Source organism: the organism of the source record quoted next, unplaced genomic scaffold (assembly GCF_019419815.1).
Source record: "Pyrus x bretschneideri cultivar Hongxiangsu unplaced genomic scaffold, Pyrus_bretschneideri_v1 Contig2, whole genome shotgun sequence".
Taxonomy (NCBI): domain Eukaryota; kingdom Viridiplantae; phylum Streptophyta; class Magnoliopsida; order Rosales; family Rosaceae; genus Pyrus; species Pyrus x bretschneideri.
Window position 1 is genome coordinate 8,749,641 of NW_025999501.1, and position 22,100 is coordinate 8,771,740.

At 37.5% G+C, this 22,100-nt stretch overlaps 4 protein-coding genes and 2 long non-coding RNA genes across 10 annotated transcripts; 1 reads left to right on the forward strand and 5 right to left on the reverse strand.

The window, feature by feature from the left end:
* Window positions 1-217: 217 nt before the first annotated feature.
* On the reverse strand, window positions 218-1,521 carry LOC103938860 (probable 3-hydroxyisobutyrate dehydrogenase-like 3, mitochondrial). Its single transcript, XM_018645369.2, has one exon. It carries the CDS (start codon window positions 1,342-1,344, stop codon window positions 415-417), a length of 930 nt encoding a protein of 309 aa, XP_018500885.2. The 5' UTR covers window positions 1,345-1,521; the 3' UTR covers window positions 218-414.
* A 1,850-nt stretch (window positions 1,522-3,371) lies between these two features.
* On the forward strand, window positions 3,372-4,101 carry LOC103938861 (40S ribosomal protein S30). The gene is made up of 3 exons (XM_009348903.3): window positions 3,372-3,532; window positions 3,610-3,747; window positions 3,886-4,101. Exons 1-3 carry the CDS (start codon window positions 3,529-3,531, stop codon window positions 3,930-3,932), a joined length of 189 nt encoding a protein of 62 aa, XP_009347178.1. The 5' UTR covers window positions 3,372-3,528; the 3' UTR covers window positions 3,933-4,101.
* Window positions 4,102-5,692: 1,591 nt separating this feature from the next.
* On the reverse strand, window positions 5,693-10,803 carry LOC103938862 (kinetochore protein NUF2 homolog). 3 transcript variants are annotated; one of them, XR_007257931.1, is made up of 12 exons: window positions 10,540-10,803; window positions 9,953-10,171; window positions 9,266-9,356; window positions 8,999-9,178; window positions 8,119-8,208; window positions 7,185-7,292; window positions 6,886-6,939; window positions 6,634-6,748; window positions 6,292-6,461; window positions 6,123-6,218; window positions 5,880-6,027; window positions 5,693-5,790 (listed from the first exon to the last, which is right to left on the reverse strand). XR_007257931.1 is itself a non-coding variant. In XM_048582910.1 (11 exons), the coding sequence occupies exons 1-11, from the start codon at window positions 10,701-10,703 to the stop codon at window positions 5,977-5,979; spliced, it is 1,338 nt and encodes a 445-aa protein (XP_048438867.1). In that variant the 5' UTR covers window positions 10,704-10,803; the 3' UTR covers window positions 5,693-5,976. The 3 variants fall into 3 exon arrangements, 2 of the variants coding, with proteins under 2 accessions (XP_048438867.1, XP_048438868.1); XM_048582910.1 differs by having other exon boundaries at window positions 5,693-6,027; XM_048582911.1 differs by having other exon boundaries at window positions 5,693-6,027; window positions 6,304-6,461; window positions 10,540-10,796.
* Window positions 10,804-12,229: 1,426 nt separating this feature from the next.
* Window positions 12,230-12,973, reverse strand: LOC125476717. Its single transcript, XR_007258013.1, has 2 exons — window positions 12,738-12,973; window positions 12,230-12,630 (listed from the first exon to the last, which is right to left on the reverse strand). It is a non-coding gene; the product is annotated as an uncharacterized LOC125476717 (long non-coding RNA).
* A 10-nt stretch (window positions 12,974-12,983) lies between these two features.
* LOC125476716 lies at window positions 12,984-13,776 on the reverse strand. The gene is made up of 3 exons (XR_007258012.1): window positions 13,615-13,776; window positions 13,407-13,511; window positions 12,984-13,140 (listed from the first exon to the last, which is right to left on the reverse strand). It is a non-coding gene; the product is annotated as an uncharacterized LOC125476716 (long non-coding RNA).
* A 727-nt stretch (window positions 13,777-14,503) lies between these two features.
* Window positions 14,504-22,100, reverse strand: LOC103944982 (bromodomain-containing protein C631.02). 3 transcript variants are annotated; one of them, XM_009355474.2, is made up of 8 exons: window positions 21,941-22,100; window positions 20,863-21,515; window positions 20,652-20,729; window positions 19,312-19,555; window positions 18,631-18,727; window positions 17,449-17,584; window positions 15,772-16,158; window positions 14,504-15,325 (listed from the first exon to the last, which is right to left on the reverse strand). In XM_009355474.2, exons 2-8 carry the CDS (start codon window positions 21,478-21,480, stop codon window positions 15,122-15,124), a joined length of 1,764 nt encoding a protein of 587 aa, XP_009353749.2. In that variant the 5' UTR covers window positions 21,481-21,515; window positions 21,941-22,100; the 3' UTR covers window positions 14,504-15,121. The 3 variants fall into 3 exon arrangements, with proteins under 3 accessions (XP_009353749.2, XP_009353750.2, XP_048439284.1); XM_009355475.2 differs by having other exon boundaries at window positions 20,863-21,505; window positions 21,941-22,088; XM_048583327.1 differs by having other exon boundaries at window positions 20,863-21,554; window positions 21,941-22,086.

Here is a 22,100-nt window from a genome sequence, read left to right on the forward strand (position 1 = left end):
TGAAGAGACATCCAATAAGCAACAATGCCAAGGACAGCAAACACAAGGAAGGTGGTGGTGTGAACACCCCAAACGTCGTCGCCGCATGCAGCTACAAATGAAGGGATGCTAGTGTGCTAGTGGGAAGAGACATCCAATAAGCAACAATGCCGAAGACAACAAACACAAGGAAGGTGGTGGTGTGAACACCTGAACTAAAGCTCTACACACCTTATGATAAAGTCATGACAAATCGTGTCGAATAGAGGTCCGAAAGGGAGAGAGTTTACAGGAAGTTGGGGTTATGGCTATGTGGGAAGAATGAGATTATAAAGGCACAAAATTATTATAGATGCTAATCACAAAAGAATCACATTCCCAGATGGTAATTCTTTCCCCAACGGCTTATTCAACAAACAACAAAAATATTACAAGTCATTTGCTAATGTTGCCATTGAGCCTGTCAATAACAGAGATAACCCCATGAATGCCAAGCTTCCCATCCCCATTAGCCACCATCGCTGAATACATCTGCTTACTCAACGCCGCCCCTGGCAGCACCACCACCCTCCCATCCTCCTCCTCCTCCACCACATCCACTCCCATCCCCAAATCCTTCACCAAATACTCTGCAAACCCGCCAGGCCTCATGTCCCTCTCTATCATTTTCTCCCCAAACAACTCCATCAGCGTTGACCCCGCCGCCCCTCCTCTCACCGCCTCCAAAAATTGCTTCAAATCCAACCCCGCCCGCTCCGCAAACACCAGCCCTTCACTCAACCCAACCAACCCCACTCCGCCCACGATGTTGTTTCCTATTTTGCAACTCTGACCGCACCCGGCTTCCCCCATGTAGGTAACATTTCCCATGATGTCAAACAACGGCGTCAACCACTTCACAACTCCGGCATCTCCGCCGGCAAATATTCCAAGTTTTCCCTCCCTAGCACCCACGTCCGCCCCAGAAACTGGGGCATCCACAGCCCAGCAATCTCTGGCGCGCGCGGCAGCAGATATCTCTCGTGCCATGGAGGGTAGATTGGTGGTCATATCCACCGTGACACCGTTCGGGTTTAGGCCTGAAAGGACGCCGTTTGTCTCCAAGATAACTTGTCGAACATCCGGCGGGTGTCCCACAATGGTGAAAACAACGTCGCAGGATTTTGCAACTTCAAACGGGGATTCGGCGAGGCGGGCGCCCTGGGATTGGAGTGAGAGGGCTTTGGACGGAGTGCGAGCGTAGATGGTGAGGGAGTAGCCGGCGGAGAGGAGGCGAGAGGCCATGGCTGCACCCATTAAGCCAATACCGATCCACCCGATCTGGGTTTGGGCAGGAGTGATGGGGTTCGGGTAAGGGGTTCCCATGAGCAGAGGAAATCAAGGAAGGTGGCAGCGGAGGCGGAATCCGGTGGTGCTGCAGCGCAATCTGCGAATCTGATGAAAGATCAAAGACTTGATGAACATTAGGAGGAAAAAGATGGGAATCTTGGGATGGGATTAAACTAATCAGGAGAGGAGACATGATAATCATATAATAATTTCTCCCCACGAAATTCTAGTGTTTGGTTTGATCGATGCGAATATAAAATCCAGGTAACAAAGCTCGTGCGTTGCGGAGGAATTTTTCAAAAGGCGCTCGATATTCAAATGGTTGCTTCACGCGCCTTAAGTAACGACTCACGTCAAAATATAATACTTTGTCTGTTTATATTGACATACAGTGTAACGTACTTGTACCTTACTTTACTGAACATGGGCGGACTTTCAACAGGCACATCTTGTTCTCATTAGGCGATATGAGCAACTTTACAAAAATCATATTTTTTTACATATTATTCTCATTAGGCGATATGAGCAATCTTACGAAAATCACATACTTAATATTTTACGTTGTTTCAAATCTCATTGATTTTGTACATCAAAATTACATGACTCAGTACTTGAAAAAAAAAAAAAAAAATCTCATGTGTTGTGGTCCTCTAAACTTGCTAAAAACCATTAAATTAGACAGCAATTAGAAATGCGTAATATTAGTAATACAAAGATATTTAAGAGCGATTTTCAAGTAACTATTTACGAAACGTCATTTACAAATATATCGTACGTTTGCAATACCCTCCATCTAACATTTGCAGGCCTACTGATTTGGCATCATTCTCTTGAAACTTTTAAATCTCTCATCCATATATTCGCCTAAACGTTAATGTTATTAGGGTTTTATTTAATTGAGATTTCAAAAGATTTTAATGGGTTTATAAAGTTTGTAGGATGTTTTCTATTGGATTTTTGTAGAATTGGGGAAAAAGTTTAAAAATTCATGAGTTTGTAGAAGTCTGGGGTATTTAATTAGAATTTTAGGGGTATTCAATAAAAAAAAATTTTAAGACTTTATTAAAACCATAGAAATTGGTGTGTGTATATAATCAAAAGATTTAACAAAATTTATTAAAATTCATATTCAATCATGATTCTAAATGAGTAATAAAGTCTTAAGTGTATTGCTAATGAAGTTTGGTTGAATTGTTAAAGATCATTTCCTTCGTGAGACCAAAGTATACGTTCAAGTCTCGCTGCTAGTAATTTTCTTTAATGGGCTATTTGAAAAAACAAAAAAAGAGCTAAGATCCCATTTGTAAGTCCTCAAATAGGTTTGTGGCATGCTCTAATTCTGGGACGAGATAGCCTCCCTCTAAACCTTTATATACCCGGAAAAAAAAAAGAAAAAAAAAAAAAAGAACTTTTCATAAACTTTGTCTTCACCTTGAGGTTATGAAGGAATTCACTAAAAATTCAGTGATATATACTCAAAATCTATATAGAAAATAGAGGAAGTTGTAGCAATGGTTAACTCAATTGGAGTAATGTTTGTCAACTAAAAATCTATGATCATTGGTCTATTAACTCATCAAAACGGATCATTTTCGTCAACTCCTTTAGAACATTCATCAAAATGAGTCATATGCTACGCATGTGAAGCTGAATCAAAGGCAAATATGGAAACCAAATGAGAAAAATTGTAGCATGGTTGTTCAACTTTAACTGAATTGGAGAAATAGTCCCTCAACTTTAATCCAACTGGAGTAATGGTCCATCAACTTTAATCTAATTATAGCAATGGTCCTTCCAAATCCAACGTGGCACATTTTGAAGGAATTCTGACAAAGTTGGCGAAAAAAATTATAGTTGCACGTTTGAATGAGTTAAGAACCAATGGTTATGAATTTTCAGTTAAATAACTATTACTCCAATTAAATTAAATTTGAGAAATTATTTCTACAATTTTCTCTGGAAAATATGAAAGTGCATAAAATATAATAGATTACTGAACTTTTTATTTATTTATCAATAATAGGTACACTAAATAGGTGAAATACAAAGGGCATAATTGGAAATTTGTGGTTCACATGGTGGCAAATGCTGTAAATTGGTACGAATATCTCCACCAAAACCCTAATTGCGAAGAGAGGCGCGATAAACAGACGCACACAGAACGCTTCCGTCGTCTCCAGTCTCTCCGCCGGCAAATAGCAGCAGCATCTGCAATCAGCCATGGGTATTTGATTCAGTTTTACTGTCTACGTGTTTTCGCGATATCTGATTGGTCGTTGACGGTGAGTGAGTGCTGTGCAGGTAAGGTTCACGGGTCGCTCGCGCGTGCCGGGAAGGTCAGGGGTCAGACCCCGAAGGTCGCCAAGCAAGACAAGAAGAAGAAGCCCAGAGGCCGCGCCCACAAGCGCTTGCAGTACAACCGGAGGTTCGTCACCGCCGGTAAGCTCAGCTCATCCCTCTGCTCACTTCCTCGGTTTAATTATACTTGATTTTTCTGAATTAGGGTTTCTTTGGATTTGGGAACAAAAGGGTTGATAATTTGGATGGCTCTGATTGTAATTTTGATTGGATTTGCAGTTGTTGGATTCGGGAAGAAGAGGGGGCCTAATTCTTCTGAGAAGTAAGGTTGCTTTGTGGGGACTTTTTACTGTTTTCTTATGAGGCATTAGTTTCATTTGAAGTTTCAGATTATGGTTTGACATTATCTACTGGTTCTGTTTCGTCGTTCTAAATCGAAGCATGTTTTGATTTCCGGATTGGTAAATGCTTATTAATATCTGCTACTTTTGAGTCTTTGAGTATGTGATCGTTCGATATTGTTAGTAATTTAAGTTTTGATCTGCTTATGCCTTGTTGTTACATTGTTAGTATTGATTTTTGGCTTCTCTGGTGCTGCCTGTATATGAGCATACTGAGATTACTGGTAGTCTCGTGTACTAGATGGTTACGGAGCTATTTGTTTTTCAGACATCTAGATGTAATTCATGTAAGTGAAAAGCCTTTCGAACCCCACATTTTCGCTTTTGCCAATGACAACATTGATCTCGTCTTAACAACATTATCATTCTTTCACTCCTTTTTCATCGACCCTGACCTTGAGTGACTATTCTTCGTTCTAATGTCCATCTCTTTCATCTGCATAGCTCCAATCTCTTAGATCTAGAGTAGTTGGACTTATCTTTCTCCGATTTCTGTTTTTCATTTAATAGACGAAAATAGAGGAACCCCCATCCCCCATTTCCTTGTTAAGTGTTCCTTGGTGGAACAAGAACTCGAGTTACACCAAAGCACAGGCATTCCAAACTGACATTGATGAATCAAAAGCAGCATTTTGGTAGAGGCGTGGAACCTAAGGCCTAGTTCTTGATGTTGTTGTCAAGTAGAGAAGTTGGTTTTTACTAGAACGTACGAATAAGTAGAATTTTGATGTTTGAATGTGGTTATGAGGAGTGTTGGCATGTTTTATGCAATGCTTGCATTAGTTTAAAACCTGTTATGAGCTTACGTAAATGGCATTGAATCAGATGAATTTGTGAGCGGAACATAGTGAATTTATGTTTGTGAAATACCGCCGGACAATCAGTGCACATTTCTAGTCGGATGAACTTGGTTTTCTGTAAGGTTACGTGATGACGGGTCCTTGTGGATCGAGTCAGGTGTTCTAGTTTTGTGTTGCAGTGTTCATAAACGTTATGAGATTTCAGAACCACTTCGTTTTTAGATTTCGAACTAAAAATCACCATAGTTATTAACTTATTATACCATGACAAGAGATTAATGGTTATCCTTAAACCAACAACCTCCTCCGATGACCTCTGCCTCCAGCCGGTCGATTGGAACACTAAAAGTCTTTCAGAGTACTTGGAACTTCAAACCTAAAGAAAGGGCAGCCAGCCACGTGTCAACGATGAATTAACTGGTGATTGCGAGAGCAGCTGACCCAGCAGTGGTCGCAAGCATCCCTCTTTTCTTACTCACCATGTCACACGGCAGCTGTATGTGCACTAAAAAAGTCACCGTGCACTCCTTGTTATAAAAATAAAGCAAAATTAATGAAAATAACTTAAAAATTTTAAGTATTAATGATAAAGACAAAATAAAAGGTAAAATAAATAGTACCAGTATTAACTTTTTAGTGTAAAAATGTGATTTTTCGTTAAAGTAAATAGTACCGTAAGCTTTTCGTTAAAACATACTAAAAATAAAGGCAAGAGGTCATAATGATTACTTTAGAGTAATTCTCTTTAATAAACCATCTAAGGAAAAAGTAATCAAATTGGAGATTATTTAGTTGTTCGATGCATAGGATTACCAAACGATCTCTGATTCGATCCACTTGTTCTTTTTGAGGTGCACGGTGAATATCGTTAATCACAACTGAAACGGAGATAAGGAGATGCAACTGGAAATGCAGCCAAGTATTGTTGGTTTCGTAAAGCACCCGACTGAAGCGACTCTACATGTTAGCTACTACATGTCCAACTTTCAAAAGAAAAAGTGTGGCAACAATCATGTTAGCCACTCTACATGAATGCATACACAACCCAAACACAACTGGAAAATATATATACCTTAACTTTCCGCAGCTCATTTGTTGAAAGATACGCGGTACTTTCTGCGGTCAACTGACCAACAAAATCCAAATGAACTTGCTCCGTGCTCAACGAACTATTGGCTCTCCATCAGCAGGACCCTGATTGAGTTCTGGTACTGGTGGAACTGCAAGGAAAGGAACAATTGTTTCAGTGTGGAGTCAAAGGAATCCAGTTATCCTATAGCCAGCCTAGCATGGAAAGGAACCAATGTTTCGTTACCTCTTTCATAATCTCCTTGCATTTACAAGCTAATTCTTTCTGATCAGCTGCTCCAGATTCTTTTGTTGATGCTGTCTTTGAAGTGATAGAATCCACCTACCAATTGCAAAGCTAAAATATCAATTTGTACATCAGATTGAATGAGAGTGGCTCACTATTTATAAAGTACCTCAGAAATTACCTCTTCGACTGCAGCTTCAACAGCTTTTTGCCTTGCTTCTAGATCACGCCTCCTAGATTCCACCTCCAGCTCCACGTTATTCAAATCTTTAGAAGCCTCCTCGAACTTCATATCTCTTTCCCTTTCTAGCTGCTTTTTTAATTCATTCAACTGTTCCACTGGAGAAAAAGAAACAGAGTTGGAAAATTTACCACTATCTACATTTTTCCTTCTTTCGATCATAAGCCCTATCGGTATGCTAGGAAAGAGGCTCAATAAGTTTTGCGAATGTTATAAAGGATCGAGATTGCTAAACTTTAATTAAGCAATTTACATTAGAATTCATCCTACCTTTTCCCTCCCGTTCAACCAGTTTGGCCTGAAGAGACTTGCTTACAACCCCATCGTCACTTAGTTTGGCCTTTACAGCCTTAAAGTCTCTGTCGACTGATTTAGCAGAATTAACCTAGTATATAAACAACTGCACGTTATGAAAGAATACGTTTAAAGCAACGCCACTTGCACTGCATGAATAAGAATGTCGACGGTGAAAATCCTTTATCACAAAGATCATTAAAGGATACAAAATTATGGTATGCATACCTGTTCTTGTATAGCCTGCATTTGGGCCAAGTGTTTTGACAATTTCTTAGAGACCTGACCATTAAAACTTTACAATGTTATATTATACTAAAGTACACACATTAGTAATTACTAAATTAAAAACAAAATTAAACATATAATTTTCAGTTTTTGTTAAGCTTCCATCAACTTACTAATTGTTTAAATTGCATCTTCTAGATCATCTATTTTTGGTAAAACGTATGAGGACATATTGCATCATATATAGATCAAGACTGGTGTTACAGATATCAACAGCATACTGTTTGATAATGGATTACCTTTGTATAAACCTCATCAACAGCGGTCTTCTCCTCCAAAGATTGCTTCGCTGACCTTTCAGCATTTTTCGCCTCCTCACGAACTGATTTCTTCTCTTCTAAAGCCCTCTTTAAGCCCAATAAAAACACAAATAATTTCTTTTAGTTGCAAAACGAGCAAAACTCTGGTGAGCAATCAATGAAAGAAAACTAAAGAAACACTGACCACAATCGACAAAATAATAAGCTTACTTTTACCTAGTAAGGTACAGAAACAAGTAATTTAAACCCTCATTAGGAAAATGCATAAGATGGAATCGAGTATCATAGGTAAACAGGCAACACAACAAATATTTGAGAAAAATGTCAAGTTAGAACGCTAAGGGAAAGGAGAACAGGCTATTATAATATAAGGGAGTCCAATGGGTAGAACAATTTATTTGTTATTAGAGGTTTTGTAGACTGGTAGTCGAATGACAACCAATTCGTGCAGGTACTATAAATATTCTGAATATAACAATTCCTCCAGAATGCTTCCACGGCAAGCCAGGAAATATTTTAGTATGAAGGAAATTGAGGCTCTAAAACCAATTGGCCATGGTGGAGTGGCCCAACTTCTTGTAAGCCCTCGCAACCTTTATCTTGAAGGAAAGTTCCTCCATGTTGTACTACATGCCAATATTCTTGCAATGGAATAAGGCAAAAGCAGCAATTATTACTAATAATCTTATCTCAAATTCTTGCATCTCCTATAGTGGTCAGTAACAAGTTAAGGTTGTCATATGGATCTCCAAAGCATGACCATATAAAATCTACAAATTGCTTAACTACAGCAAATAAAACTAGAAAAACTCACGAGCCTTGTAACACCCAGAGTGGGGATGCAATCAACAGGAATGTAGTAGTACTATTTGGTGAACTGTCGTTCAGTAAATAGAACTCGAAGAGAATATACCTGCAATTTATCTGGTGACTGAACAATTTTTGAGCGCAAATTTGCATTTTCTTGAACACTTTGTACCAAAGAAAACTCTGCACTAGAAACCTGTAGTAAAAGAATACGCCAGAAGAATAATTACATAAATACATAATTAAAACATCTGGATGAAGAGTGATAATTACATAAATTTATACTTAAAAACATCTGGATGAAGAGTTGATCACAATAAATCAAAATTTAACACGGCATCAATTGAAAAGAAAAAGAATTTTATTAAATGAAGAAACATATACAAATAAGAATAATCTCTGACCTTGTTGAAGACTTGATACTATGTTTAACTGAAGATATGAAAATAAGGACTGGGAATAATTGTACTTAAAAAGGAATTTTTAAAACATTTCAGTTGTATCGCCTCTTCAATCCTAACACTTGGTAAAGATTGATCTATGTTGACCCATCTACTCTCCCTCCTACACACATAAGGTTAGAGTTTTGGGGAGCAACCACATGCACACACACTAGCATGCCCAACTTTAGTCAATCAAAGGGCCCAATCAAGAATAAGAAATCCAGGCTAACAAATACCACAATGGAAGTAGATGTGTTATCATTAAACTACATTTGGTGGATGTCACAAAGTCTAAGGAGGACCCGTGCAATTTTATTCTAATCTCACACTTTATAATTCTTTTAATGCCTGTTTATGAATTCTCATAACGAAATAACAGACGTTCCTAAATTTGTTCGTCTTCAAATTCTTAACAATTCAACACTACCAATTACTTAATCTGCAGCAATAACAAAAGCTTTCCTACCAGAGTTTATAATTTATTTGTGTTTTTTTATGCTATTTAGAGCATATATCAGTTAGCCAAGCAGTCAATAATCTAACCTTTTCCTCTATTTCTCCAATCTTCTCCTTCAACTTCTGACGAGAAGTTCTCAGTGACTTTTGCTGATTGTTAAGGCCTGAAACAGTTTGGTGCAATTCTTTAACTTTTGCATCTACCTCTTGAACAAGAGGCAACTCCTTTTCTCTTGCTTCATTGTAGTCCGCAATCTCTGCATTCAACTACAACACAAACATCTAGTGAATTGATGCATATTTGACATTGAACCTTTTAGTTTATTAAAGGAACCTTTTTTATATTAAAGTTACCTGGGAAATCTTGTCCTCCCACCCTTTGCGTTGCTCATCTATGTCAGTTAATTGATCCACGACTTGGGTAAGGATATTCATTTTTGTCTCTCTGATATGTAACATAAACAACTATCATGTGTGAGAAGCAATTATGATAGAACTAATTAAACCAGAATAATTGAGCTTTTCATATGTGAAATATTTTCTCTTTTCAATTAAGTTCAAAATGGGAAGAACTATTTTCCTTCAGGAGAATTTTGATTTGTGCTTCCTTGTGAATATATCTGACCCAAAAGAAAATTCCCTCTCTCACTATCTATCTCTCTCCCCCCAAAACAAAGGAGGCATCTCTAGTGACTCCATAATCATTGTTCCTTGTGAGAATGACAATAAGAAGATTCATTTCACATACATTGAGGATACTTAGCACGAAAATATTTTTTGTGATCACTTGCGGTAGTTTTAGTTTACCATCAACTGGGACAAAGTACCATCACTGTGTTAAGAACTTAAGAACATACGGTCACACAAATTATAGTAAGTTTGTTAATATTCACAAATTAAATCATCTAACCATGCATCATTTACATTCAAATCACACTGGAAGAGCCCAAACGAGAATTTATCAGAGTATTATTAATCATCACACACAAGTACTACGAAAAGTAAAATCTTTGAAAGGAATAACTAAAGACAAAATCTTACCTGTGAAGAGAGAAATTGAGAAGTGCACTGACAAAATATTCAGTCCGATCCGTCTCAGGTTTTATCATATCTTTTAGAGTAAATTTCTTAGGACAATCCACTAAAGCCACCACTTCCTTGATTCTGTTGTATAGCTTCATGGTCCGGACCGAGTCCATGTGAAAATCCGGATTCTCGAGCTGCTCCAAGGCCGAAAACTCAACCTGCCCGTAATCTTCCCTGCATAAATCAGAAACCCCACGAAGATTTGAAGCTCAGACTCTCTCTTCTCTATTACCAAACATAAAATATTGAAAAACCAAGGCCCCGTTCGATATCCATTTCGTTTTTTTAGTTACCAAATGAGTTTACAGTTTTCAAACAAATGAAAACAAAATGGTTATCAAACGGCCCCTAAACATTGATTCTTGTTCACTTTTCGAATGTGAATCAAATGGAGTATCTGGGTCCAAACCCATCTCTGTAACTAAGGAAAACACAAAACCCCATATAACCATTGAAATTAAAAGCACGCAAAATAGGGACTTGAATTTCTAGTGAAGTGGACAAATTAGCGGGAAATTTAGGTTTTAAGGAGAGAGAAGTACTCGTGGAAGAAGTCGAGGGAGACGAGGATGCGGGTGTAGAGGTCGGCGACGAAATCAGGATTGGGGTTGACGAGATCGCGGTCGAAAATAACGACGATGTGAGCGTCGGCGAGGATTGTGACGATGTCGGAGCGAGTAAGCTTCGGGTACTCAAACTTCGACATTTCTTTCTTTCCCCAAATCTTTCAGAAACTTGGTAGTTGGTATTGCCCAGTGGCCAACGAGGGAAATGCTCAAGAGATATAAAAGGGGAAATATAACTGAATATTTTCCCGCTCCTTCCGATAATTGAAATTTTCTGTTATTTTGTTGATTTGATAATCATTTCGTTCTTGTAAAACAAAAAAAATTAAAACAAAAATTAAGAAAAAATGATTATCCATCCGTCGTTAAAATTTAAACTTTTATGAGTCAAATGTAAATTTCAAGTTACAAATGAAAGGAATGTGATAAAGGGTTGTATTTTTCAGAGTTCGGATGAAATTTTTAGTTAACAGGTCCTGAGGTTGGTCTTGAGGCTCGAATTCAATCCTCGTGGGAAGGCCAAATCAAATGTAACAGGTTCATTGATCTACTTCAAATTTGTGTATGGGAAATGGGACTAAAAGAGAATGAAGACGGAAGCTAAAAATTTAGATTTATTTGAAGAGATTTCATGTTCCGTGTTTTGTTAAAGAGATTTCATGTTTCATTTATTGAACATGCCCAACTTGCTCACAAGTTTGGCAAAATAGCCTATTCGAAACTACTTTTGTTAAAACATTTGCAAGTTGATCTTCCGACTTAACTCTTGCTATCTCCATAATCTTTTCGAAGTGATGACAATCTCTTGTGGAGGAGTCATGGATTCAAAGAGAGACTTGTCATACGTCATGTAATCAGTAGCATCGAAATTAATAATCCAACACGAGTCAAGATCTCCTTACGCAACTAAGGCTTTTCTCAAATTTCCTAAATCATCTTGATCATCAAAAAGGGATATCTAATCAACAAGAGACAAGATTGCTGTTACAGTGGATTGATGTGATAGACAAATACTTGGCTTTTTCAATGTAAAAGTCATTCCTCCTTTTACATATGTTTGCATAAACTTTTTTTTTCGTGATTTTAACTAATCATTTGGCTAATGTGTCACACTATAATTTGCAGTTCAGTAGAAATAGTGTAAGGAGCCAAGTGATATACATGATAAATAGAGAAATACGAGGAATCTTGGCATGCATGCTTCCCTCTAGAAGGAAACTTGCATATGTAACTCTTCGAACGTCAATAATACTATGTCATGCGTAAGTGTCTCCCCACAGGATTATAAGATGGTACGACTCTTAAGACTGTCATATTGTTGGGCGAACGATTGTGTGGTTCCTCACGATCAGAATACACATCAAAGAGATAGAGATTCAAGTTTGTTGTTTCAAAGTAGAAGATAGCCCTCCCATTCCCTGCATCTCCTAACAACAATTCAGTATCGGAAATTATTTTTTGCACGCCGTTTTTCACCACCCGCACAGCCTTAATTTGTTTCCAACCATTGAATTGAACAAATACGAGAACCAGGAGCCAAAAACTGTGCAAAAATTACTCCCCTTTTCGGATTTGATCAACGTGGGTTAGTTGTCCCTCCTATCGACTCTTGATTGACACTGGAATTAGTTACCAACCATGAAACAACATAAATTAACCATTCCCATATCCCAACTGCAAAGTAATGCATTCTCTCATTAGACTTCAAACAAAAGTAACCTTATTAGTATGACTGCCAACAAACGAAAGCACCAACTTCACCGTTGGCAATTTGATTCTGCAATCAATAACTTACAGACAAGGCTGTGTTACACATGAACGACATACTATGGGTAAACATCACCTTCACTAATTCTATGTGGGGAAAGGCGAAATTTTCAAGCCTATAGAAACCCCACAGCGAAGAACCGTAAAACTCAAACAATAAAATGCACACGAACGCTCAAAGCAGACAGCAGAATGGAAGGAAAAATTCGGGGGAAACGGATACCACAAGAGAATAGGGAAAAGAAGTAAAAGCATATCTCCAGCCTTGAAAAATGGAGGTGGTACTAGGAGGAGGATCACCTGTAAAACACGGGAACAAAAACACGTACAGAAGGTTAAAGCAATTTGCAAGATGGGGTTCATAGCCTCTTAGGGCACACTTTTCATACCGTAGGGTACAGGCATACCTTATAGAACAACGTTCTCCTCCAGGACTTCAGCCATTCCGGCTATTAAACACGGGAACAACATACCGCAGTCTTTGGATTGAAAATGAATCTCAGCAAAAAAGGCAAGTAGAAAATATTGGTGAAGAATCACAATTCACGGGCTCAATCGAACAGCTTCTTGGAGTAAATGCAACAAGAAGGCAAGCCACCGGCTCCCAAATCAGCTTTTCGGGACAAATGCAGCTAGGGCATTTGCATAAGCAGGGGAGAGGTTACTCAAAAGGGGCTGCATTTGATGGCCATAGAGGGAAATCAGGTGAGAAAAAGCTCTTCCGATTTGTGCTTTTACTTCAGGAGTTTCAACCGGAGATGCCACAACTTGAGCAAATACATTAATCAATTCAGGGACTAGAGAAAGGATCTGCTTGGAACATAGAATGAGTGCATAAGAAACTTACGGTCACCTCCATTAAAAAAAGGAAAAGAAAACAAGAAAAACAGAAAAGACCAAAAAAGTGCAACTTCTAGGACTACCGAATAGACATGGAGCTTCCATAGAGGGATCCCTCATCGTGTGTGAGATATATGTACATATGATAAATGTGTGTCTGTGTGTGTATAAAATATATATCTTATCATTTTAATCTACACAAGTTTCAGACTGAAATCATGGAGCAGTGAACTAACCTGAGCATTTGATGACAAAACAAGAGTACAGACGCAACTATACACTGCCATGGACTCTTCACGATCTTCTTTTAGTGGAAGAGCCTTCAAGAAAACAGGAAGTACCTGCAAATTTATTAAGGAGATATATACTTAAGCTCAGCAAAAGAATAACAAAATGATGGAACAATGATAACAGTAAGCCCGATAATGTCATCAGGACACTTACCTGATTCAATGGGATAGATTCAGGGTGTCAAGTTGATGGTTAGAAATCGATAGCGGATTCCATGTACACTCTTTTATTTCCGTATTAAGGTTTGCCTCGTTGTCGATACTAATAGCTCCTTTTTCCCGAGTACCAAACGTGGGATGTGATTAGGCTTGACCATTTATTCCACGACCTTTTTTTTTATTTTTTTATTTTTTTATTTTTTATACAAACAATATTATCTACACTAAGGAGAGGAGATGAATTTAGCCTCATAATAGGCTAACAATAATGTGGTTCAAATTCGTTTTTAACGAAAATCATACTTAAAACCTATCACTTACAAGTGAAGAAGAATATTACTAGAGTAGTACCATTGCACAACTTGTTAACCCAACAAGAAACGGCACTAATAACAAGTTTTAGGTTAATTTGTTGATGTGTCGGATCATTATTGGATCATCGGTTTAAGAACCTGTTAACAAATTTGATCGTTATCAAGTCATCCGTAAAGATATCGTTTGCCAGATCAATAGGCATGACAATTTCTATGAAACTAGTCGTTAACGTCAAGTCTTTGTCAGATCATTTGTTAAGAGCTCCTTAAGATAACCGGCTTGACACGACATGACCTGTTGAGATAATCAGTATGACCCAAAAATCATACAAACACAACCCGTTTTCCAAGACTAGATGTGAGATGACACTAGTACATGTTGAAAACAGACTAAACCAAAAATCATCAGCCCAATCATTTTTACCTCCATGGATTCGGGTATGACTGAACACCTAACTCTCCTAGTTTAAATTAGCTTAGTATAGACCAGTGCTTGTATAAAAAAACAAAATGACCTGGTAAAGTCATACACAACAATCCTCTTTGAGTCCTGACAACCAACTCCAAACATTCACATTACAAAAATACTTATTATGAAAACAGTACACAAGTCATACACAACGTTAGTCATTGAAAGAGATCCGAAGTTTGAATCTCCTCTTCTCGGAAACATAAAAAAATAAAATAAAATAAAATTAAAAAAAAAAAAAAAAAAAAAAAACCAGTTCTAGTTTAATACTTTATTAGCACCACTCGCCACAATTCCACAGGATTAAACAACCACAGGCACGAGTTTTGCCTCACATTGCTAGAGTGCCAAACGACGTCAGACAACTATATATACAATGGATATAAGATTTCCATATGCTCCTACGAGAGCCAATTTAGAATCTCTTGCTGCTACATGATTTGTAAATAACGTATTAGGTCTCCAGCTTGTCCTTGGGTTCCGACCAAGACTGACCAGTATGCAATCGGAAAATCTCAAGCTATTACTTCCCAAACACAAATAGAAAGAAAGTAGAGAATGACAGGAACTGGAAGACTACCATCTAGAACATTTATAGCCGAGTTTCCATCCTACTGCTCGATTTTCCATTACGCATCAGTAACAACTAAACACTGGTTTGCACAAGCATGCATGTACCGAGATATGTTCAGTTACCTCATATGCCCAAAAGATAGGACCTACTTCATGAGCATGTTAATAGCTGCGTGAATGGAACTGGTACGAGAACTGCGATGCTGAACCAGTGAATGGGGTCCACTCCAGATAGACTTACTATTGTTAGGGAAGAGAGTCCCACATAGGTCCAAAAGCATGGGATTCTCAAATTGCAGACTTTCATATGCTTTCACTTTCTTATGCCTCCTTTCTTGCGATTCCTGCGACTGAATTAGGCCATGAGTGAGTAATTTTCACATGCACCTTCAAAATTGAATAAAGTTTCAAATGCAAATTTCAAACCTCATAAAAATATAAAGATTAAAATGTGCTCCTTTTGCAGTAGCACGTTTTGTAAAACTTCACAGTTTAGACTAAGACTGTTAAAACAAATACAGAAAAGAAAACGATGTGTATCCATTGTGACCTCGAATCTGTTACTTGATAGAGAAATTCTTTTGCATTGTTGTTAAATATATGTTCAACCAGGACGCCAACCATTGTATCTCCTGCTATATCTGGTTGCCTACTTAAGTAAAAATATTTATAATAATTTGAAGTGTATCTACTTTCTACTGGTATGAAGAAAGGTGAAGGTTCTGTAATATCTGGATGTTATTTACGAAAATATTTTTCAAACATGGGTGATGCCAAAGAAAGCAAAATATTATACCTTAGGTTGCTTATCTGCTACAAGTCCTTCCTCCTGCTGCATTGATGTATTATCTTTGTTTGTATCAGTTTGGACTCCTGCGGAAACCTCTGCTGTTATCGGTTGCAATTGTTTATTAGGCTCTTCTCTTGATTTCTCAAACTGCTCTAGTGCTTCACCATTATCTTCATCTTTCATCTCTGTGTCACTATCTTCTTCCTCATTCCCCTCATCATCATCATCATCCTCCTCCTCGTGCTTCTCCCCTGAAGGACCATACTGCTGCTTGGATACCCCCATTTTCACATCCTCTCCTTTTTCTTCTACCTCCGCATCTGCATTGGGCTCCAATGATCCATCCATATCCGAAGATGAATTCCCACCCGGACTTTCCGCAAGTGAAGATTCCTAAAGAGAGATGATTCAAAAGTAATAAATTAATAATCGTCTAACAATAATAGTAGTATTACCAGCAGCGGCAGTAGCAATAATGAAAATAAATACATCAATAATAGTTAATAAGAACTTACATTAACCAAGTTTGCAATTTAACTATCAAATGTCTTTTTTCACAAGTAAAAGGCAACTGTCCAAGGCAGTCCCTTATACTGTAAAACCTCAAAGTATAATTATTGGTGATGGGAGATACGTCTTAAGGGGTAAACACACAACACCCTGCTTTCAAAATAACATACACTACAACCCCAAGGCAATGGGAAAATTAAGAAAAATGACGATCAATGCTTTCAGCTAAATCGAAATGCACCAAAAAGGTGATTAGCTAATATTAGGCCTCTTCTTTTCAACAGGTCACAGGTATCCACTCTCCCTTGAGCCATCCATGCTAAAACTTGCACATCACAGAGTACTTTAGCCTACTAAATCATCAAGGATGGACTCCAAGTAGGAAGAGGCAGGTTACCAATAAATTGACTAATGTAAGATTTATGCAAAAAGCTAACAAACTCAAATTTCCATACCCTGCCTAATCATTTTGGTCACGTGGCTGCGATGAGACGTTTTCAATAAAAGAGAGAACTAGAGAACTCAACAACTTCAAGTTTAGTTAAGTTTCTGAAACTGGGTTCAAACCAATGACCAAAAAAAAAAAAAAAAAAAAAAAACCCCACAAACTAGCTATGGGCTCACCCTACACTTACAGCATGCAACAAGCCTTTAAAGGAAAGGCAAAAAGACAATACTCAAATATCAACACGCTTGTCCTCCTAGAAATACTCCCTAAGCATGAAAAAAAATTAGCCAATAGTTTCTTCTCTCTCTTAATATTCATTTGTGTATGGCACAAGATGCTCCAATCAATATTAAATCAACTGGTTATAATACTATTCTCACAAAAAAATTACAGTTAAGAAAATTCCAATTTCGAATTCCTGTTACTCTTCCTAATTTCAATACAAATGAAAACACCCTCCAAAGAGCAGATCAGATCTGTAAAAATTGACACTGAATGAAAATTGCAATTTAAATTTTTAAATGTGAAATAAAGAGCTAATGGTGAATTAGCATAGATTTTACTAGTTCATGACATCTCTTAAAATTCCTCATATAGTTTTTATGTATTTACTAATTTACTTAATTACATACTTAGCAATGCATCTGATTGCAGGAATTCAAAGGGAAAACCCACTTTAATAATCATTTTCTGAATGGATCCATTGGCTAAAACTTCCAATTTACCTCTTGCTTGAGTTCTTGAGCAAGACTATTATCACTAGCTCCATGGCCCCTTGCAATTTGATCATTCTCCTCACGCTCCCTTCTACGGCGCTTTAGAACACAGATAGCACATAAGCAATCCGCTTTATGATGCCTTCTGAAAATGGAAGAAATCTCAAAACATAAGAAAACCTTTTTCTAGTATCATGCTATAAAAGTTAGAGATCAAATTGAATATCATTTTGAAGTTGCAACACCACATGCAATTTCTGTGTTTGTGTTCGTTGCATGGGGAGAACTGTGGGATGTGATGTTCACTTCTAAATGTTAACATTACCAAAAATTAAGGGAATAAAAATTACCATACTACAACAATCTTGAATACAGTACCTGCATACACAATTTATAAGAAAAAGCAACTACAACAGTTTTGGTTGACTTTGACTCGCATGTATCATATGAAACATGCCTCTACCCAAGCATACGCTATAACAATCTCCCAGAACCCAAAAATTCCCGCCACCTCAAGAAATGTGTCAAATTGATTAAAATCATTGTTTTGAGAATGCAATAAATGAAAGGAATTACATGGAACCAGAAAATTATATAAGGCGTACCTAAGCTCCTCAGCACAGAAAAAAAAAAAAGAAAGAAAAAAAAACATTGTTTATCGACTATAAGAAAATGAAACACAGAAATAAATACAGTGAATGAGAAAGCAGATGTTGTTAGCATCAGGAAATAAAACATCCCTTTGCATAATACTAGTGTGACACTGTAATCAAGCGTAGCAAGGGAAAAGCCTTTTACCACGGCTTTATAGCCTTGCCCAGTTATCTGCTAAGACGGGACTCCTAGTTATACTATGACATAAATATGCTGGTATGAGCTTTGGAACCTACTGCCCAACAACTGTAATGGCTATTGCTCGCTGGTATAAAAGCCATTAATAAATCCTCTTGTAATTTTTGGTTCCTATTAATAAATCGCTGTATCGTTGCTTGTCAAAAAAAAAAAACAAAAAAAAAGAAAAAAAGTATTTACGCATGATTACATATATCGGTAAGGAAGGTGCAAAAACCCTAAACCCTAAACCATAAAAGGAAGTTTCTCGAAATTACTACACTCAGAAACAATCTGCATATCATATTGATTGATAGTTTCAAGGAACAAATCAACACAGATTAAGATGCAAAAACATACCCATGACCTTTTCGTGTTTTCTGCTTTGATTGGCCACCTTTAACATGTACTTTTCCCTGATCAGATGAAGCCATTATCTCTTGAGGGCTTTCAACACCTAGCATGAAGATAATTAACAAAGCTCAGGTTGCTGTCATAAACATGGACACTAGGGACTCCAAAAATCTAAACCAACCAGAGAAGCCACCTGAAGCAGAGTCAATAGCTGAGCATAGCTTTGCATATTACAAGCAGAGAAACCCATCAACTACATATAAACTTTCAGAGCAAACTATTTGCTTTAGTTTTAATAAATTCTTAGAGCCAGCATAAAATACTTTGGCATTTTAGCAGACATTACGTTCAATTCTTACATTATTCTTTTCAACAGCTACAGTTCGATACATGAACCTACAATTAGTCATATCACATATATCCAATCAAGGAGCGGTCATTATTTACATCCTCTTCTTTCAATAAGGTTTCACAACCATTGCCTTTAAGTGCATCTTGTAGTTCTTTATTACTTCCGGGGTCAATGACTCTGGTAATCTTGCAATAATATATGGGTAGGTAATAGGTAAATTCCCAGAGAAGGCTACAGTATTAGCATCCAAAAGGAGGTTGGTTGTCAAATTCAGGACAGAAAAAGAAGATTAAAAAGTATCAACAAGGGAAAAGGCAAGACTGTAAAACCCTCACCATTAGTTCCTCTTGGTTGTCCATTATACAACCCGGCTGTAGTCCAATACTTAGTGAAATTCTTTTTCACCCGCCTCATAAGATCCAAAATGTAGTCACCTTTACTGTTATACTTATAACAATTGTTCCAAATGTATTCAACATCTCTGAAAACATCCTCGGAATTATTATACTTGCCACCCTGTTCAAGATTGTTGCATATGGTTCCAAAATCCATTGGTGTATCTATCACATCAAAATAATCCTGATTCCAGACAAACCCCACGCCCACAAAACAAAACACAATGCCATTAATAAAAGCATGAAGAAAAGAAAATGTATGATGCAGCATTCATAGCATAACATTCAGAAACCAAACCTCAAAGAGATGAAATGGAGCATACAAAAAAAACCTACCAAGGAAAAAGAAAAGGTTCAAGCTCAAATATGTGTGCAATGTGTATCTGACAAGAGTCGCATGCAATAAACATAAATAAACTATTCAATAATCTTATCAATATAGTTCCTCGAAACTAAGCACTTTTGATGGACTTGAGTCACAACGGGAACTTGTAGGAGTCTTGTGATCATCCAATTGAGGCACACAGAAGTCTAGCAAATAATCGGTATGCATATGCTTTGCACATTAGGGAGCATGGTTACACTTTGAAAACATCCATATAAAATCATTTCGTGATTCTAGCTCTGAAGACCAACCCATCAGGCCCACTTGTATCACATCCCATTAAAAAGCATATACGTAAAACAATGGGCTATACAAATGAATCAAGCCTCAGGCATAACAAATATAAGGTAGTATCCAGCCAAGGAAACAGAATCTGGTGCCACAACCCTCTGAGAAGCCCTCAATATCCCAAAAATTAAAAGGAATAAAAAACCAGAACAAGCTTACAATGCCTACTTCATGGAAAAGGAACATGCCTGATAGAAGAGAAGAGATTGAAAAGCATTTACAGTTCCTAAAAATTAACAATTTAACATAAGATTTGTTGAAAGCAACCAAAATTTTTTCTCTTCTCATTAGTGCATACTTTGTGAAAAACGTGGGTATTCAACGCACCATGAGCAGCTGTTTCCTTTGTTTCTGTAAACATGGGTGACCAATGTATCCGTGCTTCATAGGATTTAGTAATTTAAGGAGAATAATGTATTTTGTGACAATGTGAGCTTCAGTTTAAACTGCCTATCAAGGAATTTTCAGAAGTTCTCTCTTTTAGGGAATGTAGGAGTGTTATTGAGGATTTTTCACCTTTTTCCCTTAATGCTTTGCATTTTTCACCTTCTAGCTATGAAGACCAAAACATGCATGTACATTGAGTACAAACGAAAATCAAACTTACAGGTATTCCCAAAGCTTCAGGATTCACAGGGACATTAAAGGGTTCAGAAGCATCCATTTTCATCACCTTCTTTATTATCTGTGTACGTGATAAGTGAAGACAAATATAAGTACGTACACAAAAGCACACTTGAAACAGAAACCGATGACACTAAATTAAAGGTTTACATGACCCAAAAGAAATACGATCTATTTCAAAATTCTCAACATACCGTCAGTGCAGTATCTAATTCTTGCTTATTATATCGAGAACTTTGATCAGCCATCTTTGATTCTCTTTTATGTGGACTCTCAGTCCGTGCAGGAACAGGATCAGTACTGTGGTTGACACTAGACCCCAACACCTTTGATGACTTAATCTTTATACCCCCAGTTTTCTTCGACGTGTTCACAGAAGCACCAACGTTTACTTCATGCAATGAATTGGCACTATCCTCCATTTTCTCAGAAACCAGACCTTGTCTTTCCAAACCAACTTGTTGGCCACTTTTATCTGTATCACTTTGAGTGTATGCATCTGATGAAGTAGGCTGAGAATCCATTGTTCTCGAAGTCTTAAGCTTCACTTTAACTCTTCCCACTGATTTCCCAACCCCCCTATCAATTGAACCGTCAGGATTAATATTGGCAAGATTGATATGCTGATCAGTCCCAGTCGACGAAGGGGTATCAACTTCCATTCCAGACTCATACTTATTATCGTAATTACCGTCTTCATCCATATTTGTACCATCCTCCAAATCTACGATAGCCCCACTTGAAACCGCCTCATTTCCTCCCCCCACAGACCCTTTGGGCTTTCCTTTCTTGTTCTTTCGCTTCCGCTTCATTTTCTAACCAAAAAGTAAACTATCCCTGCTCCGCACTGCACATACCACAGAGTTGCCAATGCATTCCACAAAAGCTATAACGATTAAGTCATAATTTCATACAAGTTCACCTCTTTAAGCAAAAATTAATATTAATAAAAAAAAAAACCCAAGAAATTAAGTTGCAATTGGGGAAACCAAAATATAAAAACTTTCAACCATTCGGTCAATTAGAAACTTCATTGTTAATGTTAAACGTCTCGAATTTAAACAGATCTAAAGCATTACTAAACAACCCAAACAAATAATTATTCTTTTTTTTTTATTCCTGCAACTCTCTAACCCCAAATTCGATCAAAGCAACTCAAAACCCTAAAAACAAGAAAACCAAACAACTGCAGAAAACCCTAGATTCCTCAACACCCAAGAAACGAATAAAAATTCATACTTTATTCTAACGAGGGAGAGAAAGATACTGTACCAGTGCAGGCAGCTGATTATTTGAAGAAGAAAACGTTTCACTGTGGTTTTTTTTCTACGTTTCGTGGATAAACTTTTGAAAAACGGGTACAGCGCGGAGAGTTTTTCAGTTTCCGCGAGATGGGGGAAGGGGAGAGAGTTGTTGCGAGTTCAGAGAGCGA

Coding starts and splice junctions, on each gene's coding strand:
- LOC103938861 (XM_009348903.3), top strand. Junction 3,748..3,885: donor CCGGAGGTTCGTCACCGCCG/GTAAGCTCAGCT, acceptor TTGGATTTGCAG/TTGTTGGATTCGGGAAGAAG.
- LOC103938862 (XM_048582910.1), bottom strand. CDS start 10,703: ATGTCGAAGTTTGAGTACCCGAAGCTTACTCGCTCCGACATCGTCACA. Junction 7,293..8,118: donor AGTCACCAGATAAATTGCAG/GTATATTCTCTT, acceptor TTGGGCTTAAAG/AGGGCTTTAGAAGAGAAGAA. Junction 6,028..6,122: donor GCAAGGAGATTATGAAAGAG/GTAACGAAACAT, acceptor CTTTCCTTGCAG/TTCCACCAGTACCAGAACTC.
- LOC103938860 (XM_018645369.2), bottom strand. CDS start 1,344: ATGGGAACCCCTTACCCGAACCCCATCACTCCTGCCCAAACCCAGATC.
- LOC103944982 (XM_009355474.2), bottom strand. CDS start 21,480: ATGAAGCGGAAGCGAAAGAACAAGAAAGGAAAGCCCAAAGGGTCTGTG. Junction 17,585..18,630: donor AAAACACGAAAAGGTCATGG/GTATGTTTTTGC, acceptor TTCCATTTTCAG/AAGGCATCATAAAGCGGATT. Junction 15,326..15,771: donor TAGCAGATAAGCAACCTAAG/GTATAATATTTT, acceptor GGCCTAATTCAG/TCGCAGGAATCGCAAGAAAG.